This window comes from Montipora foliosa, chromosome 4 (genome assembly GCF_036669935.1).
Source record: "Montipora foliosa isolate CH-2021 chromosome 4, ASM3666993v2, whole genome shotgun sequence".
In the NCBI taxonomy this organism is placed as follows: Eukaryota; Metazoa; Cnidaria; class Anthozoa; order Scleractinia; family Acroporidae; genus Montipora; species Montipora foliosa.
The window spans coordinates 12,425,690-12,448,651 of NC_090872.1; the positions used below are offsets into that span (position 1 = coordinate 12,425,690).

The 22,962-nt window shown below is 40.3% G+C and overlaps 2 protein-coding genes and 1 pseudogene across 2 annotated transcripts in view; 2 read left to right on the forward strand and 1 right to left on the reverse strand.

Moving 5' to 3' along the window:
- The window catches only part of LOC137998986 (uncharacterized), an 8,316-nt gene extending 738 nt beyond the window's left edge, over positions 1–7,578 (forward strand). The window contains exon 2 of the mRNA XM_068844823.1: positions 2,814–7,578. Within this exon, the coding sequence (XP_068700924.1) occupies positions 2,814–7,111 (4,298 nt within the window). The 3' untranslated portion in view covers positions 7,112–7,578. The remainder of the gene's footprint in view (positions 1–2,813) is intronic.
- Positions 7,579–13,559: 5,981 nt separating this feature from the next.
- LOC137998987 (uncharacterized) lies at positions 13,560–15,929 on the reverse strand (annotated as a pseudogene).
- Positions 15,930–16,155: 226 nt separating this feature from the next.
- Positions 16,156–17,010, forward strand: LOC137998988 (uncharacterized; the record flags this gene model as incomplete). Its single annotated transcript, XM_068844824.1, has 1 exon — positions 16,156–17,010. A coding segment is annotated over exon 1 (855 nt), but the record flags the coding sequence as incomplete, so codon positions are not given.
- Positions 17,011–22,962: the final 5,952 nt, after the last annotated feature.

Below are 22,962 nucleotides of genomic sequence, written 5' to 3' on the forward strand. Positions count from 1 at the left end.
AACTCGACTCTTCACCAATCCTCTCACGGCTGAGCCACTCGCTTTCACGGCTTCGCAACCAAATCAGAAGCACTCGCGCACGAAAATCCCGCCAGCTACGCAGGCTAAGTAAGAGCAAGCAACTTGACACCATATCTCAGCAGGCAATGCACTTTGATAGGTTTCCTGGTCACGTCCGCATTGATTTACTGAAATAGTGTATTAGTCAGGCTGTTAAGGGAAGGAATTGTGCGCTTTATGATAAAGGAATCAAACTCTGGATGTTTGTTGGCCTTCATGAAGTTAAAAATCTTGGAAAAAACAGTCATGTAACGGTAATTAACGCCTCTTAGGGCCGATTTACACGATACGATTTTGTCGCATGCGACAAGCTCAAGACAGGCCTACGACATGACTTACGATTGTCGCAGCGTTTAAAACATGTTTTAAAATGCTACGACATTTTTTCTGACGTACACAACAATTGTAAATCATGTCGTGGGCCTGTCGTAAGCCGTTGTCGAATGCGACAAAGTCGTACCGTGTAAATCGGCCCTTACTAAAAAAATGCTGACGTCAGCATTTGATGAAGCCTTTACTGACACCTGGAGGGTAGCAGGAGTTGAAGTGCGTGTATTGGAAAGTCTCTGCGGGTTAAAGTGTGTGCACACATCAAGAATAGAGTCATTTTGACCATTTTTGAATCTCACGCCCTTATCTACATAAATGTATACAAGAATGTTATTTCAGTTTCTGAAATCTCAGCCGTAACTTTTATTGTGGACGATAGCTATTTGCTAGCCCTGTAAAGTTGTTTATTGCTTCTTTGTTTATGTTCCTTAGACAAAAGATGTCGTCAATGTATCTTTTCCAAATGAATGCTTTGTAAGGACTTTGGTTGATGATATCTGTCTCAACTTCCACCATGAAAATGTTAGCAAAAGATAATGCCATTTTTGTTCCTATTGTGGTTCCGTGTGCTTGTTTTTCTTGTTGAAATGGAAATTTTCTGTCAAGATAAGTCTTAGATTTTCTCTGAGGAAGTGAGTTGCAATCGGAGGTTTGTTTTCAAAGAATGTTTCGTATGTTTTACATACAATGCCGATTCTTTCATCCTGCGGGATGTTGGTGTTAAGGCTAGTAGCTTCCATTGAGACAAGGATTATGTCTTTTAATTTGAGACTTTCATTTTCTCTGGTATGATGTTTGGGTTTTAGCAATAGGATGAAGGATCAACAAATGATGAGATTCATTCAGTAGGGCTTTCGCAGCCTGATGTGATAGGTCTCCCGACCGGCTTAGATTTGCGGATCTTTGTTAGAGTAGAAAACAGAGATTCGCGGCAGGTTTGGTGTCCGGAATAACCATTTGTTCGTCACGCCGTCAAAATGGTCTTCGTGATGGAGAGCATTGACGAGTTCTTTGGGTTTTTGAGACTGTTTCTAATGCCATGGGTAATTAAGTGGCTTATAGTTTTCTTTGTCATCTAAGAGAATCTGCCCCTCTCGTGTTACATTACCCATGGCATTGGAAACCTTTCAAAAAGCCAAAGAACCATCACGGAGACCACATTGACGACATTGACTAAGAAATTGTTTTCCCTGACACTAAACCCGCCACGAATTCCTCTTTTCTACACTCTAACAAAGATTCCAAAACCTAACCCGGTTAGGAGACTATCATATCAGGCTGCGAAAGCTCTAATGAACGAATCTGAGGTGTTTGAAATTCCTATCCTGACCAACACGAGTGCCATAGTAGTAATAGTAATAGTCCAGTAGGCAAGATGGTAACAATTTCGCATGCGTTCCCGTAGTTTAGATAAGATTCCCCTAACATCTGCAGCTCTAAAGCAGCATATCAAAAGGTAGCCATGTTTGGAGTCAAGTAAACCTTGTAGCACTTCCAGAGCTTCCAAGTCCTGCTAAATGGCTTGGGTGGTCAATGGAAACCTTTGAAGCCAACACTTCCACAAGCCCAGCAAAGCTGCTATGAGCTCATTTGTTGTTCCTCCAAGGAAACCTGCAGAAGGTTGGGCAACTGCTCAAAAGCAAACCCTCAGTGCACAGCCCTGTTTCTAGCCTCTTGTGAGGAAATGCATCATTCTCAAAGTATATAAGGCGTTTACTAACCAACAAAATGATACAAAAGATCACAGACAGTCTTGAAAACTACCCGGCGATGAAATTGACAATGGACAGTGCAGATTTTCGATCAGAAACAAGTAAACCTTCATACATTTTGGTTTCTACTGGTGGTAAAACTTCCGTTCGAAGTCATGCTAAGGCCAAAGATAAGCAATTTTCCACACAATAACTTTTGCCTACACATAGATTATTTTGTTGGGGACACTGAAACTAGGGCCAAAGATATGCAATTTTCTAAACAAGAATTTTTGCCAATGCATAGATTACATTGTTGGGGAAACTGAAACTTATCAGTACATTGATCACCCAAATAAAACCCATGTATTCCCAAAAACGAATTAAATTCGTTTTTGTTTATACGATAAAGGGAACAAAAGGAACATTTCACATTTCATGAGTAAAATGTAAAATTTAGTAGACCTGTGAATTCGCAGTTTGATTTGATTCCCGCATAATCTCTAATTTCGAGTTTCAAAACTCAAAATTTCGAGTTTCTAAACTCAAAATTTCAAGTTTAAAAACCAGATCACAAAATGCCATGTCCCTTACGGGCCATCGTACGTTCTTTTACCTTTTGAAGTCAATGTGTAAATATCATGATGCCTTCTGTCAACAAACTCGTATGTTAATGAGACAAAATGTAAATGTGGACGTCAGCAAATAATAACCGAAGTTTCCATTCAACAGGTAGTTTTAACTCCGAATATGAAGAGGTCTATGTTTCCATTACCGGTCACGATTCTGCAAGCTGTGGCCACAAAACATACCCATGCAAGTCTATTGCACAAGCAGTTAGTCAAGTTGACGGGAATTATGGCCACATTTATCTTAACGGCACTGGCACAGAGAGACAGCCGTTCAATTGCAGCCGGGAAATGCAGCGTGGGATAGAAATTCAGAAAAGCGTCAGCATAGAGGGGATGAATTCAACGCCGACCGCGCACATTTCATGTTTTGGTGGAATAAAATTCCGGTCCGTCGAAAGGGAACTGAATGTATCCATATCCGGTATTGTTTTCCAACAAACTCCGCTGACGTTTGAAGATTGCAATTTCATACAATTATTTAACAGTTATTTCCGAGGTGGATCCGCTGTAACGGTTTATGTGAACAACATATCCAGCACCAATTTCAACATTCGAAGTTCTTCATTCTTTGACAACAATGTGTCCTGTGTGGATTTTATTTTGGCTTCCGGCAAAGCTCAAACTCAGTTCCTTACAGTGAGAATCAATAGCACCACTTTTCAGGGCAACGGCTGCTTTGGAAAACGCTCAATGAAATTAGGAGCAATAACAATTGGATCAGCAATAAAAGCAGCTTTAGGACCTATCTTGGTGGAAGTATCATGCTCTAAGGTCTATTACACCAAAAACTGTGGTCATTTTGTTAAAATCAAATTGCCGCATGCCACCATAAACGAGGTTTATACGGACGTAACGCTTGTGGGGAATGGAGTTGGTCGGCTTTGGATGCGATCAAATAGCGAAGCAAACAGCTTGTTTAGTTCACTAGCAAGAAAAACCTACGCTAAATTTGTAGGCCTAAGCTGCTACAGCAACCGGTTGCGATGTCTCATGATCGAGTGTAATGAGACCGAAGTGGAAATTTATAACTCTTCCTTTCAGGACCAGTACGTTCCATCTGGAAGAGGTGCATCCATTTCGCTTGAGGCAACAACTCACGCAGCATTGCGTGTGCTAAACAGCAGTTTTGGAAAGAATCGAGCAAAAGCAGGCGGAGCCATAAGCGTTCATAGCAAACATGGGACGATAGAGCTCTTGTTTTCACGCGTTAATTTTACTGCATGCGCTGCAGAAAAGTACGGATGTACGGTTTTAGTCGGGGATCCTCAAAGTGCTCGAGTTACAAACCGAACAGCGACATTTAAATTAATTGCAAACTTCACAGAGGTGCTTGTCAACAACTGCTCTGGTATAAAGGTATGGCGTAGAAGAAAGTGCAGTGTGTTCTATTTTCTCGTCTTTAGTGGAAAGGTGACCATAAACGGCTCTTCCTGGACAAATAACAGGGTAAGGACAGATGCTACTTTTCTGTTGGGAAATGCCGGTGGCAAAACTGACATTATAGTGTCGAACTGCACCTTTGTCAACAACTCTGCTCTTCTTCAAACTGCCGTTATGTTTGTAGCCTTAGGCCCACTTCCAGGCAGCATAATGATTGAGAATACCACTTTTTTGACTCAACCAGTGGACACTGAAAACAAAAAATCGAACGCATTGCTTATAAGTCCAGAATTCAGAATCGAGTTGATGAACGTGTCATTTAGCTCGCGAAATGCTATCGGGCTTGCGATTTTCCGCTTCGCAAAAACTAAGCCTCAAGCTTTTGCGATGAACATTTACATCGTAAACTGCACTTTTTTCAACAGTGCTCAAGATATTGTAGTCAATATTCTAGAAGCAACCGAAATTAAGTTCAACATAAGAAATACTGTCTTTTCTACCAAACGTGCAGGAAACAAGGACATTGGCATCTTTTTTGCGGTTAAACCAATCACCAAACTAAACTTATCAAGCGCAGTTATAGAACTGGACAACGTAACATTTCTATCCCGGCCTTGCAGCGTTTTCAACCTGCTCACTCCAGGAGAGAAAACTCTCAAAATACGGAATTCCATTTTTCAAGGGGGCATTTGTTCCCATCAGCAAGGGTCAAGGCACCATCAGTATCAATTAGGAGCTGGCTCCATATCAATTATAGCACTACATGATAACCTCAACCAATCAGGATGTATTGGGCAGCAATACACCAGAAACATCCACCCTTTGTGGAATTATGACACCAAAATAATCATCGAAGGCAGCACGTTTGAAGGAAACGCAGGTCTAATGGTCGGAGCCATTGCCGTCGTCAACGGAAACGTTACGTTTGACAAGTGCAATTTTCGAAATAACTTTGGCAACAAAACCTCCGGACACGTTTATTCAGGGTATGGCACAGGCCGAATCCACTTCAAAGATTGTTCGTTCTCGACAACGCTCCATAGCATTGCGGCGAACGGCGTTCTCTTCAAAAAATCAACGGTTTTGTATTCTGAAAGCGGTGGACCATTAGAAATTGAAAACACTTCAATGGTATCAAATGTTACTCAAAGAATTACTCTCTCCACAATGGTGGGTGTCTCGAATGGAGGATACGTCAACATTGATAACCAGTCCATTATCGAATGCAGCGCGGGAAGTCAGCTTTTGTTTGAAAATAACACGCACTTTCAGTACGGATACAACGAGATAGACGGAAATTCCTGCCGATTTAACGTGACTGCTCTACACTATTCCTGTAATTCGTGTCCCCCCGGTTTCTACAGTTTACAGAAAGGTGCTTCGCGCGGACTAAATTTACTCGCATCATTTGAATGCCTGCAATGTCCCTTTGGAGCGACTTGTGTTGAAAAAAATGTCGCTGCAAGACCGAATTTCTGGGGATACCCGAATCCTAACAAGGCCCATGCATTGACGTTCTATGCTTGTCCGGAAGGTTACTGTCAGAGTCCATCACAGAAGTCGGGTGCACTACAATATAACGCCTGCTTTGGAAAGCGAAGCGGATTTCTCTGTGGGAAGTGTTTTCCAGAATATAGTGAAACACTCTTTACTACCGAGTGCCGCAAGAGAAGCGAATGCAATACCCACATGTTGTGGATAATAGCAATAATTTACACGACTGGAATGGCTCTTTATCTCTTAACTAAGCCTCCGATAATACGTTATCTTGTCAAGCAAATATTGTGGTTCAGGAATCGAGAAGGCTATGCTCTCGTAGATGGATCTGATGGGGAAATGGATGGACACAAAGATATTGGATATCTTAAAATCATATTCTATTTTTATCAAGCCGCCGATCTATTGATAGTAGGGTCAGCTGAACATTTGTTTCACGATAAAATTCCATTTGTACTGTCTATCATTGAAGCGTTTAATTTTGAGATCAGCACCCTTAAGAAATCTATATCTTGCCCTTTTCCTGGAATTACAGCTGTGACAAAGGAGTTGCTACTTTCCGGAACCGTTTTTCTCATAATGGCAGAAATAGTAACAATTTACTGCTTTCATTTCGCTTTTAATAAGGTACGGAGAAAGGAAGGGCCATGTGTTATTCATTACATAGCTGTTTTCATAGAGTTACTGCTACTTGGGTACGAGCGACTTGCAGAATCATCCTTAAACCTTATGAACTGTTTTCCTATAGGCTCTGAGAAACGGTTGTTTATCGATGCAGAGATCGTTTGTTGGCAGTGGTGGCAATATATACTGCTGACTTACATCATCGTGTCAGTGGTACCTTTTATCCTTATTTTGTACTTTGGATCGTCAAAGCTTCATGACGCCTCAATCTCCGCGAAAGAGTTTCTCGGAGCGTGCACATTTCCCTTACCGTTTCTAGTTTACTGGCTGTTTAAGAGAGTCCTTATAACAGGGAATAACAGCTCACACGCAAGACAGAACAACAAGGACGTTTTGGAAGTACTTCATGGGCCGTTTCGTCAGCCTAAGGGTAACGACAATGGAACACTGTACTGGGAAAGCGTTTTGATTGGTAGACGGTTGGCGTTACTCCTTTGTCACGCATTCATCACAAATTCAATGCTTCGATTGGTTTGTATGACTGTCGCTTGCATCGCCATATTGCTTCATCACGCAATCAAAAACCCTTTTCAGGATCCTATTGCGAACACATCCGAAACGGCATCCCTTTTGATCTTGGCTGTAATGGCAGTTATCAACCTGACAAAAGCCACTTTGGTGGCGTTTGGAATAACCATCGATGGGCCAGTCACAGCTTACCTGGAAATCCTCGAGTGGTTTGAAGTCTGTGTGCTGTCTTTTGTTCCGGCTTTATTGAGCATTTTCTTAGCTATCGCAGCTTTGTCTCAGCTCGTGAGGTTACTTTCATTTCTTACGATGATGATTTTTCGATTCGCCCAAACAAATAGTCAGTCTTCGTGCAGTTTAAATTTCTGACAGATGCTGTCTGTTTTCTGACGTTATTCCCCGTTACTCCAGTTTCCCCCTCTGCTCAAAAAGGAACACTTGATTCGAATTAATTTTTCTGTAGTGTCCCCAATTAGTACCGCAGCGCTACATGAGGAGACACTTGAATACAGTTTATATAACTACAAAAGAGTACTAACAAGAGTGTTGTTATGGCATAGGTGGGCCCCACAATGAGTGTATTTTTGGAATACTCGTTCGCGCGAAAATCAATTGTCATGTCCCTGAAAAAAACATGGCAGAAGCATACACGCGTGACATGGCTTCTTCTGATTGGTTAAAATTGGCGGCCCTTTGTTTGTTTCGCGAGCGAAGTGTATCTAAAAATAAATCCATTTGTGACTGTACAGGGGCAAGGCCGCAAAGTGATCGATCAACACTTATCTAATCCACTCTTGGTACTAATAGAGTGGAGAACACATGAGACAAATACCAAGAATCACAATTCTGACAGAGAGGGAGGGAAGAGGAGGAGGGAGGGAGGGGGACAGAGAGGGGGGGAGACAGAGAGAGAGAGGGGGCGGGGGGGGGGGGAAACGAAGAGAGAGAGAGAGAGAGAGATAGAGAGAGAGAGAGAGAGAGAGAGACAGACAGACAGACAGACAGACAAACAGAGGGAGACAGAGAGAGAGCCGGTTGATGAGAGCGGTTCTGACAGTTACGACAATAATTCATACTTGCTTCTTCCCTAGTAGGTCACACGGGTCGCAGGTCAGTGTACATGTCACTGTGCTACTGATAAATAAACAACACCAAAAAAGTCTCCTAGCCCTAATCACTCCACAAAAATGTTGTTTAAGGTCTAGGGAAAACTTTTGGCTCGGTTTTTTGGGACAGGGCCTTGACCTGTGTTTTAGACCCGCCTATAGAAATTCCTTTTCCCTAATTAGCCCAAATTCTTAACTAATTATCGTGAAGGAGCTAAGCAACAGTAGCGAAAACGCTCGACAAGAACGCTCATAAAATAGGTTTAGAGCGACTTTCATACGACCTTGAAAAATAAACGTAAAAACAGAACGTAAACAAAAATGCAAAACATTTAATTGGCTTATCGAACAAAAACAAACGAGCGCGAATTTTCATTGGCTTAGCGAGCGCGGATGCAAATAACGTAACAACGTCATCTCTCCGTGGAACTTTCTGGAAAGTTTCGCTTTGACGTCGTTTGAAATGCAGTAATAGGGAGCTTACGAAAGGAGGACGACGACGGCTACGAGGACTTCATTTAAAAATACGAGTTCGCGTTATTCGTAGAACTACGAAACTATTTCATGTCGTTTCGCGTTAAAAATGTGTAATAACTGTTGAAGAATTAAACTGGTATGAGTGGGTTGGACGCGTACAGAGAGAACTGAAAATTCATCGTCATGTGCTAACGTCCTCCACAGAACCTTGAATTTGGTCATTTCACGTCGTCATCTAGGAGATGACGGCAAAGAAATGTACCAAAATGTAAAACGCACGTGCAGAGCCATTGTTTTTGCTCACTAAACCTATTGTTTTGTAGCGTCGTCGTTGTCGTCGGCGTCGTCGTTTCGTAAGCTCTCTAATGTGACTGGGCAATTGAACTGTTTACTGCCCATATTAGGAGTTTTCTTGGCGGGAATAAGGAGAAGCTTTGTTTTAATCTGGCGAAACATTGGTCCGTGAAACAAATTACAAACACTATTTCAAGGTCATGCGAAAGTCGTTCTAGTTAGCAAAACAAGGGCTGCACATGCGTTTTGCATTTTGGTACATTTCATTGTAGCACGTGAGCATCGACAATAATCTGTTTCGCACCACGGATTGGCCTACCACTCGATTTCAAGATACACCGGAGGCAAAATAGAATTCACCGCATCTACCTGAGTTGTTTTTTAACTATTCCTCCTTGTACAAGCTAGCAAGTAACTAAACTGAAAGCAAATGCATACACGTGAGTCGACTAACCATTACTTCTTTATTCGAAAAAGGAACAAAGTATAAAATTTGTTTCTGATTCGTTCTGGTTTCAGTTGATTTTGTAGTCTCCCCAAGAGGTAACTTTGGAAAATATCATGATACTCTTTGTTTGTCCCGCCAAATTGTGCATTAGCATTGTTTTTGTTTTCTCTTTTTACCATTGTTTTACCATGTCCCAAGAGAAACTGGAAACAATGCTTATGCAAAATTTGGGGGGAGAAACAAAGAGTGTTATGGTATTTTCCGAAGTAGCCGATCAGTAGAGCACTCGTGCTCGGCTAAATAACATTGTGACTTAAATGACGTGATCATCATCATCATCATTATCATCGTCATCATAGAATTCGGCGCTGACAAATTTTTTTAGGGGTGTTGCGATTTTCCTGAGCTTGCGTAAGATTTCTTAGCCACTGGGAGAGTGGCTTTTCGGAGAAGGTACCCTAAGTAGGAAGTGACCGGACGAGAGTTTTGGTGTTTTCGTTGCACACAATACCCGGTTACTGTGTAACTCTGTAACCCATCTCACCAGGCTAATTACATAATTTTATAATTTCCCTCATGTTCTTAAGAAAAAGTATTAAATACGTTTTATTCAATGGTTTAACATATAATACGCGCGGATATTTTGCGAGTTGCGTAGTATTTTTCCGAGCCCCGCCCAATGAGCAAAATGTCCGCGAGTATTAGATGTTGAACTATCGAATAAGAGATTTATTATTCCTCTACAAAAAAGGTGTTATTTTTCTTCAATTTTATGTGGTAAGAGTGTTTTGAAAAAATTCATCATCTGTCCTTCAGGGCGCGTGCGAACGATGTAAACAGCATAAAAAGCCAGCCAAAGATCTTGATTTGATTGGATAAACAAAATGACGAGTGACAAGTGATGACAAGCTAAATTCTCAGGCTTTGCATCGTGTTGAAAAGAATTTCTTTGACTGAAAAATACCCGTTCCGTCCGTATTCACTCTGTTCTAAACCAGTCAAACAGGGACACTGCAGTGTATTACCGTCTCATATTTTGCGCGTTCTCTTGACCAAATATGGTAAAATGGCGTCATAGTGGAATAATAAATATTTTTAAATACCATCGCAGAAACTTGTGAAGCATCTGTTTATTGGTTTTGATTGGAATCAATGCCTTTGACAACAGTTTTAAGTCTACGATTGGTTGGGTCACGGAATGTGGTCTTCGGAATACGGAATTGAATTGTATAATTGGAACAGGTATGAGAAAATGACGGCGGACTGTGCATATAAAATCAGAGTAAAAAGGCAAAAAAAAAAAACGATAGAAAGTACTGACAAAGATATTGTGACATAAAAAAATATTGTGAACGTAAAAGGCAATCGACTAAAAATCCTTCGAACAAAGTGTAGGATACCCGTAGCCTCTTGTTACTTTGGGCTTGTGGTAAAATACACAACGCAACGCAATATACGCAATATACGCCGATGTCAGTCTGAATTACGCAATATACGCAATATGTGCAAAACGCTTTATTTTATCAGCGGTTAAGTTGCAAAATTTCAAACAGCGCATGCTCACCGTTCCCACGAGGTTTCTCCCGTTAACACCAGCAAAATGGATGTTTTGCGGTAAGTGTTTCCATCATTAATCGCCTTTCATCTTTGATCATCCTCTGTTATATGCTGCACGGAATTATTATAGCGTCGGTTTTAATGTCCTTTTGATAACCGTTTCATCATTAAAACCGGATAGTTCTACAAATCCGGAACAGTCAAGATCATAAGTAAGTGTTTTCCCTGAAATGTTTCCGTGATGGTTTAGATTTGAGGTCGACATTTTCGCAAGTAAGGCCAAGAGCAAAATTTAACATTTATGTTGAGTCTTGTTTTCCTAGATCTCTTGCCATTTTAACTCGATGGATGTGGTCGCGTTAAAGTAAATGTGCCATGTATAAAGAATCGGTAAGTAGTAAGTCGTCTGCCTGGGGTGGGGGAGATGATTACTTCCTCCTGCCGAAAAGATTCCTATAAATTCCCTGAGATCTAACGGTGACGTATCCTCAAATCTATTAGATAAGCTGAAGTGTTCTGAATTGTTTATTTACGTTGCTCGGGAGGAAACCCGGACAGTTTGAACTGATAGTTCGTTGTATTGATTTCAACGAAAATTCGCGTATGAAAGTTGGAAGTGCCGATCGTTGTCAGCGGAATGCAACTACCAATAACATTGTAACCCGAAACAGTTTTGAACCACTGCAATACAAACAGTGAAGATAAAAAGAGCAGAAGACCCTCATGCTCACAGAAGAAGCGTAAGAGTAACCGATCTGGGTCAATGGAGCCGCCAAGTGAACCGGAGCAAATGCAATCGATCCGTCGAAAGGAAATTATTATAGCCGGAGATTCTATTCTCAAGAACCTCCAAGGCCATAAAATGTCTAAAAACTCGCGAGTAAAAGTATCATCCTTCCCAGGCTGTACAACGCTGGATATGAAAGATCATATTAAACCACTGCTTCGCAGAAACCCAGACGAGATAATTATTCACGTGGGAACCAACAGTCTAAGATCCTCCGACACTCCCCGTACTTGTGCGGAAGAAATTATCGATTTAGCCACAATGGCCAGCTCTAAATCTTCAGCAAAGATCGCGCTATCCAGTCTGGTTTGTAGATCTGACGAAAAGGCCTTGGCTTGTAAAATATCTGGCGTGAACAAAATACTCGAGGAATCCTGCAGACAAAACAGCTGGGGATTTGTTGACCATTCTAACATTTTAGGCAACTACCACTTGAATCGCAGTGGTCTTCACCTAAACAAATCTGGAACATCACGTCTTGCCCGGAATTTTACAAATGATTTGCGTTTAGATTAGGATATTGCCGTCTGGGAATCCGATTTGCCTGATGCCTGCACGAGCGATAACCGGGGTAAGTTTAACTATGCTAGTGTTTTTGGGCGGGGTTTGGCTATTGCTTCCCTAAATATAAATAGTCTGCCGTCCCATATTGATGAACTTCGAGCCTTCATATCCTGTTCTAAAGTAGATATCCTTATAATTAACGAATCTAAATTAGATTCCACTATTCATGATAACGAACTTTATTTACCTGGCTTTGAAGTAGTCAGAAGAGATCGCAGAGTTAATGGAAGGAAAGGGGGTGGTGTTTGTATCTACCTGCGCACAAATCTTAATTTCCGAATGCGAGGTGATCTAAATAACGATAATTTGGAGTGTTTATTCGTTGAAATCAGCATGCCTCGAAGTACAGGATTCGTGGTTGGCACCTGGTATCGGCCCCAGGTTCTCCCATCGAATTGTTTAACGAGTTTGAGAAATTGATAGACAAAATTGACCCTGAAAATAAGGAGTTGTATCTACTTGGCAATGTTAACTGCAATTTGTTGCCTGAGGCAACAGCACATATTTCGTCCTCATTAACTAACATTCTTGATATCTATGGTCTTAGCCAATTAATCACGGAACCAACACGTATTACCCAGGTGTCAAAAGCCTGATCGATTTATGCATAACTAATTCCCCGGAGAAGGTTTCAAACTTTGGGGTTGTTCACGTTGGGATTAGTGATCATTCCCTTGTTTTTATGACACGTAAGGCTAATTGTGACCGCAACGGGTCTCGCATGATCGAAATGCGGCAGTTTAAAAACTTTCAAAAACATAAGTTCTTAAATGATCTCGAGCAAATGCCATGGAGGAATGTTAGTTCGCACTCTGATCCAAATGATATGTGGCAAGTATGGAAAAACCTGTTTGTCAGCTGCATGGACAAACACGCGCCTCTAAAATCAAAAAGAATTCGTAACAAGAGGTCTCCGTGGATAACGAGTGAATTATTGCTCAGAATGCGCAGAAGAGATGTTCTTAAAAAGAAAGCGATTAATTTCGATCCCGTTATTTTTCCCGATAACTTGCCCGGTAACTTACGGGAGCTTTGGAGCTCCCGTTACTCTCCCGTTTACGGTAACATCATTTTGCTGCAACAAAACAAAATGGCTGCCGAACACGGTTTTTTTGTTACGCAGTTTGTCGGCCAAGAACATACCAATGGAGGCCTGTACTGAATCATATGACCAATGCAGAAGTCGTTGAGAGGCATAGGTTGTCAACAGGAAGATTAAATTGGCTGATTGAACGGTGTATTGTAAAGAAGATCTAGAGAGACAGCAATTCGCGCAGACTCAGGTAAACCAATACAGGCTAATAGTCATACCCACCTACTTTCGGTGCGGTAAAACTACAGATGTTAATACATTAAACTTCGATGGAATCGGCAATAAAGCAAGCCTTGACTTAAACACGGACTAGCTGCGGTTTGTTTTGGCGTGAGTCTACTTTTTTTCACATCTAAATTCGCAGCACCCAGAGTCTTAATAGGGAACAACTGTAGCTGCAACATTTCCAGCAAAATACAAATGACGTGTCGTTAAAAAATAAACATACAAATAAATCATAAAACTATAAAAGTTAGAGATAACAAGTTAAACCGACGTTTCGGAGTAGACATCACTCCATTATCAAGGTAAAAATGTTCTATGATGCTAAAATTACAGTATTAAAAACGATTGACGCTAAGAATTAACATAATAAGCACGTGCGAAATTGGCTATAAGAATACTTTAGCACGAATGGAATCCGATTGCACATTGAGGCTAGGCTTAAGTGTTCTTATAAATAACATTTCAAACACTAAGCAATCAAATTTGTTTTTACATTTTTTGAGCACCTCAAAGCGTTTAAGCAGGTCCCGAGGGATCGACCAGTGTGCGTTCTTATAGTGTCTGGCAATAGCCGAGGACTGTTGCTTATGTCCCTTTACACGATTGTGTAAATGTCCGCGTGTGTAGCCTACATAACCTTCATCACAAAGGTCACATTGAAATTTATATACAACACACTGCTGATTTATGATCGGCGGCTTTGCCTCTTTCACTTTCAGTTCCTGTTCAATTTTTCTGCTGGTAAATACAGGCTGGATGGTTTTGTTTACTTTCAGGCTCAAATCCTTAAGTTGTTTTTTTACAATTTCTTTTGAGTTTTGGTCTTTAAATGGCAAGACTACTCGAGCCATGTTATCCGTCTCTTGGGCTGTTGATAAAGGTCGCGGTTGGTCGCAGACCTTTGAGTCAACAAAGCGTTTGATAGTGGAATTTACGAGTTGTTTCGGGTACTTTAGGCGTGAGAAAACTGACTTCAAACGGTCACATTCGTCTGAGAAGTGTGACCAAGAAGAAGATAAACGGTGTGCTCGATCGAGCATAGTTCTCAGCAAGCCATTCTTGTACCGATTGTCAACATTGCTCTGAAAATGCAGAAGGAGACCTGAATTCGTGGGTTTTACGTAGACCTTTGTCTCTATCCGGGGAGATCGATTCAGTAACTGAGTTCCCAGAAATGGCAACATACCATTGCTTTCAGTTTCCATGGTGAATTTTACGGATGAATGTGCAAGGTTTAATGTGTCTAGAAAGCTAGATGCTGCCGCCATATTCGGCATGATGGTCAGGGTGTCGTCTACATATCTTCGATAGAACGAAGGGAGTTTTCCTTGTCGTTCGAGGTTTTCTTCGATTGAGGTCATGAAAACATTAGCGAGCAAGGGGCCAAGGGGAGAACCCATGGCCACACCATCAGTCGGTTCATACAAGGCTCCATTGAATTGGAAAAGTTGTTCTTTTGTAGCTACTCTGAGAAGGTCAACAAGGTCCATTTTCGTCAAATTCAAGTCGTACGTTACGTTAAACCAATTGTTGGTGAAAGCTCTGTTCGCGAGTATCTCTATCGTTTCATCCAAGGGTACGTTTGTGAACAGGGAAGACACATCATACGAAACCAGAATGTCACCGTTTGCTATTTCTATGTTTTGAATTTCGTTCGTAAATTCAAATATGTCAGATATTGTGTACCGATTCAAAGACAAAGGCTTAAGTTTAGTGTCAAGCCATTTAGCCAGCGCGTAGTTGTATGTTTGCTTTGCTCCTTGTGTGTCTTTGGTAAGCCATATAAATGGGCTAATCTGGAGCCTGTAGGGCACACAGTCTCCGCAATGGGCTTGGGCAGAATTCGACGGACAGTAGAGTCTAAATCTTTCTCTTTCTTTAGAAGAGGGTGGTAATAAGTTGGTGGTCTACCTCTACTTGGAGGCCTTTCCAGGGGAACAGGCCGAAATTTACTTGCGTCATTGATGGAAGCTTCAGATAATAGGCGTAAATATTCGGACTTGTCCATTACGACCACTCCCGAACCCTTATCTGGTTTGGTAATGATGATGTCGTCGCGACGCTTCAATTGTTCGATGGCAAGCAGGAGTGTCTTGGGAGGTTTGTGTACTTTGCGCTGGATGTAGTTCAGTGCTACGGATCGTAGGGTTGCGGCCGCCAATTCTTTCAAATCATCACTTCCAAGATGAGGTTCAAGACACCAGTAAACCTTCTCGAAGCTTGCTTTCACTTCAATCGGTGACACACGTTGTGGAAAGGCGAATTTCAAACCCCGACATAAAACCAGTTTCTGGAAAAAAGAAAGTTCGTAGGACGATATGTTGTGAATATGCTCGTCCACATCCGTTTCTTTGTAGAGTAATCTTGCGATCTTCTTTGCATGAGTGCTCATTACCTCCTGATAGTATTTGTTTCTGAGGTTTACCATTGTGCGTAAAATACAGATGTGCCGGAACACGCTGCAGCTTCGGCGAATTTCATCGTAGATGGAGTTGATTTCGCACTTAAGAGCTGCACTTAGTTTGATCTTTTCTTTGAGTTCTTCGGAAATGACGTTCCTTTCGAAGGCTGCTGATGACTGCCTCCATTTAGAACTCCTTTCTTTGTCAATCTTGGCGAAAGTTGGTGTAAGCTCGAAATTCTGACAGAGTCGAAGAAATTCAATCGAGCCATCGCAGTTAATCTGTTTCTTGCTACACTGTTCGAGTCTTCTAAACAAGTGTAGTTGATTATCCCGTTTTAAAAATCGTATTAAAAGAGATTTCTTAAAACATAAAACTATAAAAGTTAGAGATAACAAGTTAAACCGACGTTTCGGAGTAGACATCACTCCATTATCAAGGTAAAAATGATGGTGTGGCCATGGGTTCTCCCCTTGGCCCCTTGCTCGCTAATGTTTTCATGACCTCAATCGAAGAAAACCTCGAACGACAAGGAAAACTCCCTTCGTTCTATCGAAGATATGTAGACGACACCCTGACCATCATGCCGAATATGGCGGCAGCATCTAGCTTTCTAGACACATTAAACCTTGCACATTCATCCGTAAAATTCACCATGGAAACTGAAAGCAATGGTATGTTGCCATTTCTGGGAACTCAGTTACTGAATCGATCTCCCCGGATAGAGACAAAGGTCTACGTAAAACCCACGAATTCAGGTCTCCTTCTGCATTTTCAGAGCAATGTTGACAATCGGTACAAGAATGGCTTGCTGAGAACTATGCTCGATCGAGCACACCGTTTATCTTCTTCTTGGTCACACTTCTCAGACGAATGTGACCGTTTGAAGTCAGTTTTCTCACGCCTAAAGTACCCGAAACAACTCGTAAATTCCACTATCAAACGCTTTGTTGACTCAAAGGTCTGCGACCAACCGCGACCTTTATCAACAGCCCAAGAGACGGATAACATGGCTCGAGTAGTCTTGCCATTTAAAGACCAAAACTCAAAAGAAATTGTAAAAAAACAACTTAAGGATTTGAGCCTGAAAGTAAACAAAACCATCCAGCCTGTATTTACCAGCAGAAAAATTGAACAGGAACTGAAAGTGAAAGAGGCAAAGCCGCCGATCATAAATCAGCAGTGTGTTGTATATAAATTTCAATGTGACCTTTGTGATGAAGGTTATGTAGGCTACACACGCGGACATTTACACAATCGTGTAAAGGGACATAAGCAACAGTCCTCGGCTATTGCCAGACACTATAAGAACGCACACTGGTCGATCCCTCGGGACCTGCTTAAACGCTTTGAGTTGCTCAAAAAATGTAAAAACAAATTTGATTGCTTAGTGTTTGAAATGTTATTTATAAGAACACTTAAGCCTAGCCTCAATGTGCAATCGGATTCCATTCGTGCTAAAGTATTCTTATAGCCAATTTCGCACGTGCTTATTATGTTAATTCTTAGCGTCAATCGTTTTTAATACTGTAATTTTAGCATCATAGAACATTTTTACCTTGATAATGGAGTGATGTCTACTCCGAAACGTCGGTTTAACTTGTTATCTCTAACTTTTATAGTTTTATGTTTTAAGAAATCTCTTTTAATACAAATAAATAAATAAATAAATAATGGAATGCAAACTTCTGGCAGGGAAAATTTGGAAAGGAGAAGCGATCGACCATCACGTGATATTGAGCAAATAACAAAACACACCCAGCTAAATGCTGCATGTTTGTCTGAAACAGCAAAGAGGAAATTGTCTCCTTGTGTAAGAATAAAACAAGCTTGTGCTCGAGAAAAAAAGGAATTATTATATGGACTCAAACTCGACAAAACCTATCAATTAATGCTCATCAAACAACGAACTTCTTCGCGTATGTTGTTCCCATGGCGGTCCGCTTTATCTCTGTTTTGTTTTGGTGGTGTTCAAGTGTGACAATAAATTCATGTTTACAAATCTTTCAAGCAAATGTGACCGTATTTTACCCTATAGCTGGCTTTCCCAGAGTGACTGGAGCAATTGATGGCTCTCTCATTCCTATCTGGCACCCAGACAGTGATGAACATCTCTCTGTTTGCCATAAGGGTTTTCATGCTATTAATGTGATGACAGTGTGCAATGCTCACTTGTCATCTACAAATTTTGTTTGCATATGGCATGGCTCTGTACATGATTCAACTATTTTTACTGCCAGCTACTTGCAAGCATGTATGGAGGGTGGAGGAGGCGGGAACAGGGGCATAGTGACCATATACGCACATACCCACATATATGCGTACCTCCAAAAATCCAAAAAATAAAACATTTTATTTTATTTATTTATTTGATATTTCCATTTTAAAGGGAGAGGTCTCTCCCTTTTCCTGTAGCCACATTTACCGTGGATAATGCAGTCGTCTACTAAACACTTCTATCAGTAGTTCCAAAGGTTGACTAATAAAAAACAAAGTTACAGCGAGTGAATAGTTAGCATTTTTTTCATGCTTTGATTTATGAAACTTACCCCTGGAAAACATGGGAAACGGCATTTCTGAGGCCCTAATAATAACAATTTTCTGGAGAGCATGCCCCCAGATCCTCCCTAAAGGCTCATGCAGAAATTAAGCGCTAGTTTCACTGCACCTTCCTGTGGGTACCTATTAAAACGGAAAAACCCTGCAACGCCTCCTGCTGAATTGTTGCTTCTAAGGATATAGATGATTATTGAGTTGAAAATGTTGAATATAAGCATTAATGCTAATAACACATGAATGCATTGGATGAACTGGCTGAGCTGTCCTGCTTTCATGTATAAGTTGGGTGGCTCCCGTATGTATGAGGGAGAGAAAGAGGGGGGTTGAGATATAATGCTGGATAAAGATTGGGGTTATTTGATTGTTGCCATTACTATAGAGGGGGGTTGGGAAATGTTTGAAGGACTTTCCAAGTAATTTTGCCAACCACCCCTCCTTCCTATGAGCTAATAAATGAAACCCCCCTGATACATACAAGCAAAATAGTTTTGCATCTATGTTAAAAGTAACAACAAAATAACAAACAAAAGCCAAAACTTGACAACAAAATTGCCCAAGACATGGAGCATTCATAAAAATAAAACTATTAATAAAATTAATCACTCAATTGCTTCATTTCCATTGGTCGAGTGTTATAATGTAACACAAAGTGATTCTAGAATACCCGGCCACTATTGTATTCTTGCAGTAGTGCCCTTTGAAGAACTAGGCATATAATAACAGACGCTATTCCTTTGCAAATTAAGCAGACCGGTATTCTAGAATCTAGCCAGTCTTCAGATGTTTATGATCATCAGGACATCTGTCTCAAAGACATGAAAATGAGTACAACAAAATCAATCTTTTCTTAAGACCGCAAATTTACCACCAGATCACCTGGACTCATCATGGCTTAACAAAACCCTGTTCATCAAATGTGATTTTAGGATGACTGAGTATTATTGGTACCCGCTTCTCCTTCAAAATGTCACTTTCTAGTTCCAATTTCCTCATTTTTAGCTTGTAAGATACTATCACAGTTTGAAATACTGACGACACATTTAATTCAGCATTAAAGTCATTATTGCCGTATGAAAACAATCAGGTTTAAGGGGGGTGGCTCTAATAACTACCAAACTGTTGCTATGGACCCCTTCAAATAATCATTTCTTGAGTCTCTTTAACTCTGCAGTTACCATTTTTTGCCAAGTGTGTACTATTTATTTTAACATTTCTTCTACTGATTCGACTGACAACCATATTTGGTAAATCACATGGCCAAAAAACAAAATGCCTAAAAACTCAGCGAGTTAACTATGTTTTTCACAAATTTTTAATGCAACAGTACAAGAACAATCTAACACAAAATCAATGTAGCATAGATTTATGGCCCTCCTCTGTTGCACTTTTCAAAATATCAGTTCCATTTTTTGCCCAAATAGAAATTCCAAGCTACAGTTTACAAATATTGATGGGACGGTTCCCATCCCATGAATTAAAACCGCCTCGTTTTTTTGTTCTTTTCGAGACCGAGGACTGGGACTAGTTGCGCATACACCTTTATTGAAGTGATGTCAGATTTCCATTGAAAGAGTTACTTCAAAGAACCATCCATGCAACCTTTTTGTAGGGCTCTCTGACTAAAAAGGTTCCTTAGCAACCATTGTCCTTCTGTAGTTAAGTGCCACCCCCTTAGTAAAGGTTCCACAAATTTAACAATATAATTATCTTACTTCCAGCTAGGGGTTCACCAAGTATCTTTGACTTGAAGGAGTCACAATAAATCAAGGATAGAATTATCCCATAAACTAATAAGTGATTTCGTACTAATTGATCCCTTTTAGCAATGTCTTTTAAAATCTACTATACCCTTATGATAAATAACTATATAATTACGAATATTATTTTGGGTTCATTAAATAAACGTGATTTTTTTTCAAATAGTGTATCTTGAGAGTGTTGGCATATACATGCCAATGAAAATCGAAATAAATGCAGTGAACCTGAGGTAAGACGGAATTCCATTCGACGTACCTGTCGAGATAAAATTGAAAACAGATGTTCTTCAAAACATCTGATAATGCTAAACGATGACTCAAAGACATACCTCCTTCCACTGGTTCGCTGTACGCTGCAATCTACTAGGGTTTGATCGTAGCACGAGTCAAGTTCGAGCCCGAGTCAAGTTCGAGTCACGAGTCAAGTTCGAGTCAAGTTAAATTTTCCTTTTTTTTTTAGTAGTTTTGTTTTTAATTGCTGTGTGAAAATAATGTACCAGAGGTAATTAGGCCTAATTAGGTCTTTTTAGGGCTAATTAGGCCTAATTAGGCCTAAAGAAAAGTACCCTAAACATTCATTAAAGCTAATTTTAGGCCTAATTAGCCCTAAAAAGACCTAATTAGCCCTAAAAAGACCTAATTAGGCCTAATTACCTCTGGTACATTATTTTCACACAGCAATTAAAAACAAAACTACTAAAAAAAAAAGGAAAATTTAACTTGACTCGAACTTGACTCGTGACTCGAACTTGACTCGGGCTCGAACTTGACTCGTGCTACGATCAAACTCGAATCGAAACCTTCGAGATCGAGAATTTCGCTTGATACTAGTCATTTGTTTCCCCCACCCCCCGACCCCCGGGGATAGTGGGGACATATGGGGAAATTACTACAATCTTGGACAAATCAATGGAACATTGAGACCACCCCTCCCCCCAAAATCAGTGATGGGAAAATGGCGCGTTTTGGCCTTCACGCACCTTCATCCTTGATTTGGGGGAGAGGGCGCATTTCTGTTCCATTTTATTTTGTCCAAGATTGTCTATGAGCCCCTGCTTGGCGTTACCAGTAGTATATGGGGTAATCACGACACGAAATCTGCGCTCGTTCGCTCAAAAGTTACATCATCCGAGAGCACACCTCCCATTCAAAAAATAAACTGAGCAAGGCGACACTGAAAAAAAACTAAATGCAAGTGGCATTTCACGTTAACATAAATTGCAAACAAAAAAGGGAATAAAACTATTGGAAAAAAAAAAAAAGAAAAAGAAAGAAATCGCATGTAAGGAGGATTCGAACCTTCTACCACAGATTATCTACCCCATCCAACTATCTAACCTACCCACATTCTACGCTTTAGACTTTGCATCCGTGCGCTAACCATACCGAATACGCAAACTTGTTGAATTTTAAGAACTGCATTTTCACTCCCTTAAATTTGTTGGCGATATTTACCTGATCTATCTTCTGATTTTTCCACGCTGAAAAATAGAGCATGATTTACGTTCACAAAAGTGTTGATGGGCACGATTTGCAGGCTATCAGCAACGAATTTTGTCGATTTTTCACGATTTTGTCGTCTGGTCAGAAAGGAGACAGAACAGATTGACTCTTTTTTCCATTGCTTGTTAACCGTGCTTAACCGTTGAAAAGCGTCTCAAAACAGACGTTAATCGTATAAAAAGTCTCGTGAATCGTGCCTTAAACGTTTTAATGTCATGTAAAACCATTCAAGTACTCTACAAAGCTTTAAAAGCGCTACTTTAATGCTTGAGTCTTTTGCCATTGCTTCGTTTAATCCCAGCGATGCGACCCTACATAGACCCTATAGTTTTATCGATTAACTCTCCCAGAAATGCTTCCAGAGTAAGATCAGTAGTGGGCTTGAGAACTCTAACTCTTACTTTTGTTTCCTCGGGTATTCTTTTTCTCGGTGGCAATTTTTTCGTCAATTCTACGTAGAGTTATACCCTTATTCTTGATCGTACTGGCAAATTTTCATTTTACACAATTTTCACGAAAGAATATGCTCCTAACCTGGAAAAAAGTACCCCATAAAACCATCCAGGGAATTAAAAAGGAAAACGGACTGTACAAAAATGGTTCTTTCATTAATTTTTGTACTTACATATATGATTCACATTCCAGTCAGTGCGATAATAGACATGCACCCGGGCATGGTTCCGGATGACATTCGCAATTGCTTAAAAGTGTTGAAGAAATGCCAGAATAAGTTTGATTGTCTCGTTAACGAGATGTTACTCATTAAACAATTACAACCGTGTTTAAATGTACAATCAGACTCAATTCGTGCTGACTTAAAGGTCTTTGTCTAACTTATGCAAATGAATGACTCTGAACTCTAAGTTAATACTCTTGAAATCACATATTTATTTTACTTTCCCTTGACAATGGTGCCAAGATGTCGCCGAAACGTCGGACTCTTTTATCGTTAGTGTTTGCCTGTATATGTGTATCTAAATCACTGTTGATTAGGTTTCATATTTGATTATTAAATGCATGATTTGTTTTTAATTTACTTATTTGCTAAATTTCAGAGTATTGTATCACTATTAACAGTTTAGAATAAACTGACTTACCATACAGTTGCTGACAGTGCTCTAAAGCTTTTTTTCATAGTAGTTTCCTCTTTTAAAGTTTCTGTGTTGCTTTGTATGGTTTACATTTATATTACTTTCATCAACGTTGTTTAGAAATTATGTAAAACCATGACGAACCAAACTCTTTGTTTCCCTGAAAACCCAGGGGTGATGGTAGCCTTACTTGCTGTTATTACCAGTCCTCAGGTTATTAATAAGCCATGGCAATGAGAAGTGCTTTGTTGAACATCAATGTATCTTCCACTTGTAGATCATTGTATTTAGTCTGACTCATCTTAACAACTCTTGACTTTTATCTGCACAAAATATTTGCTCTTGTTGTTGTTGTTG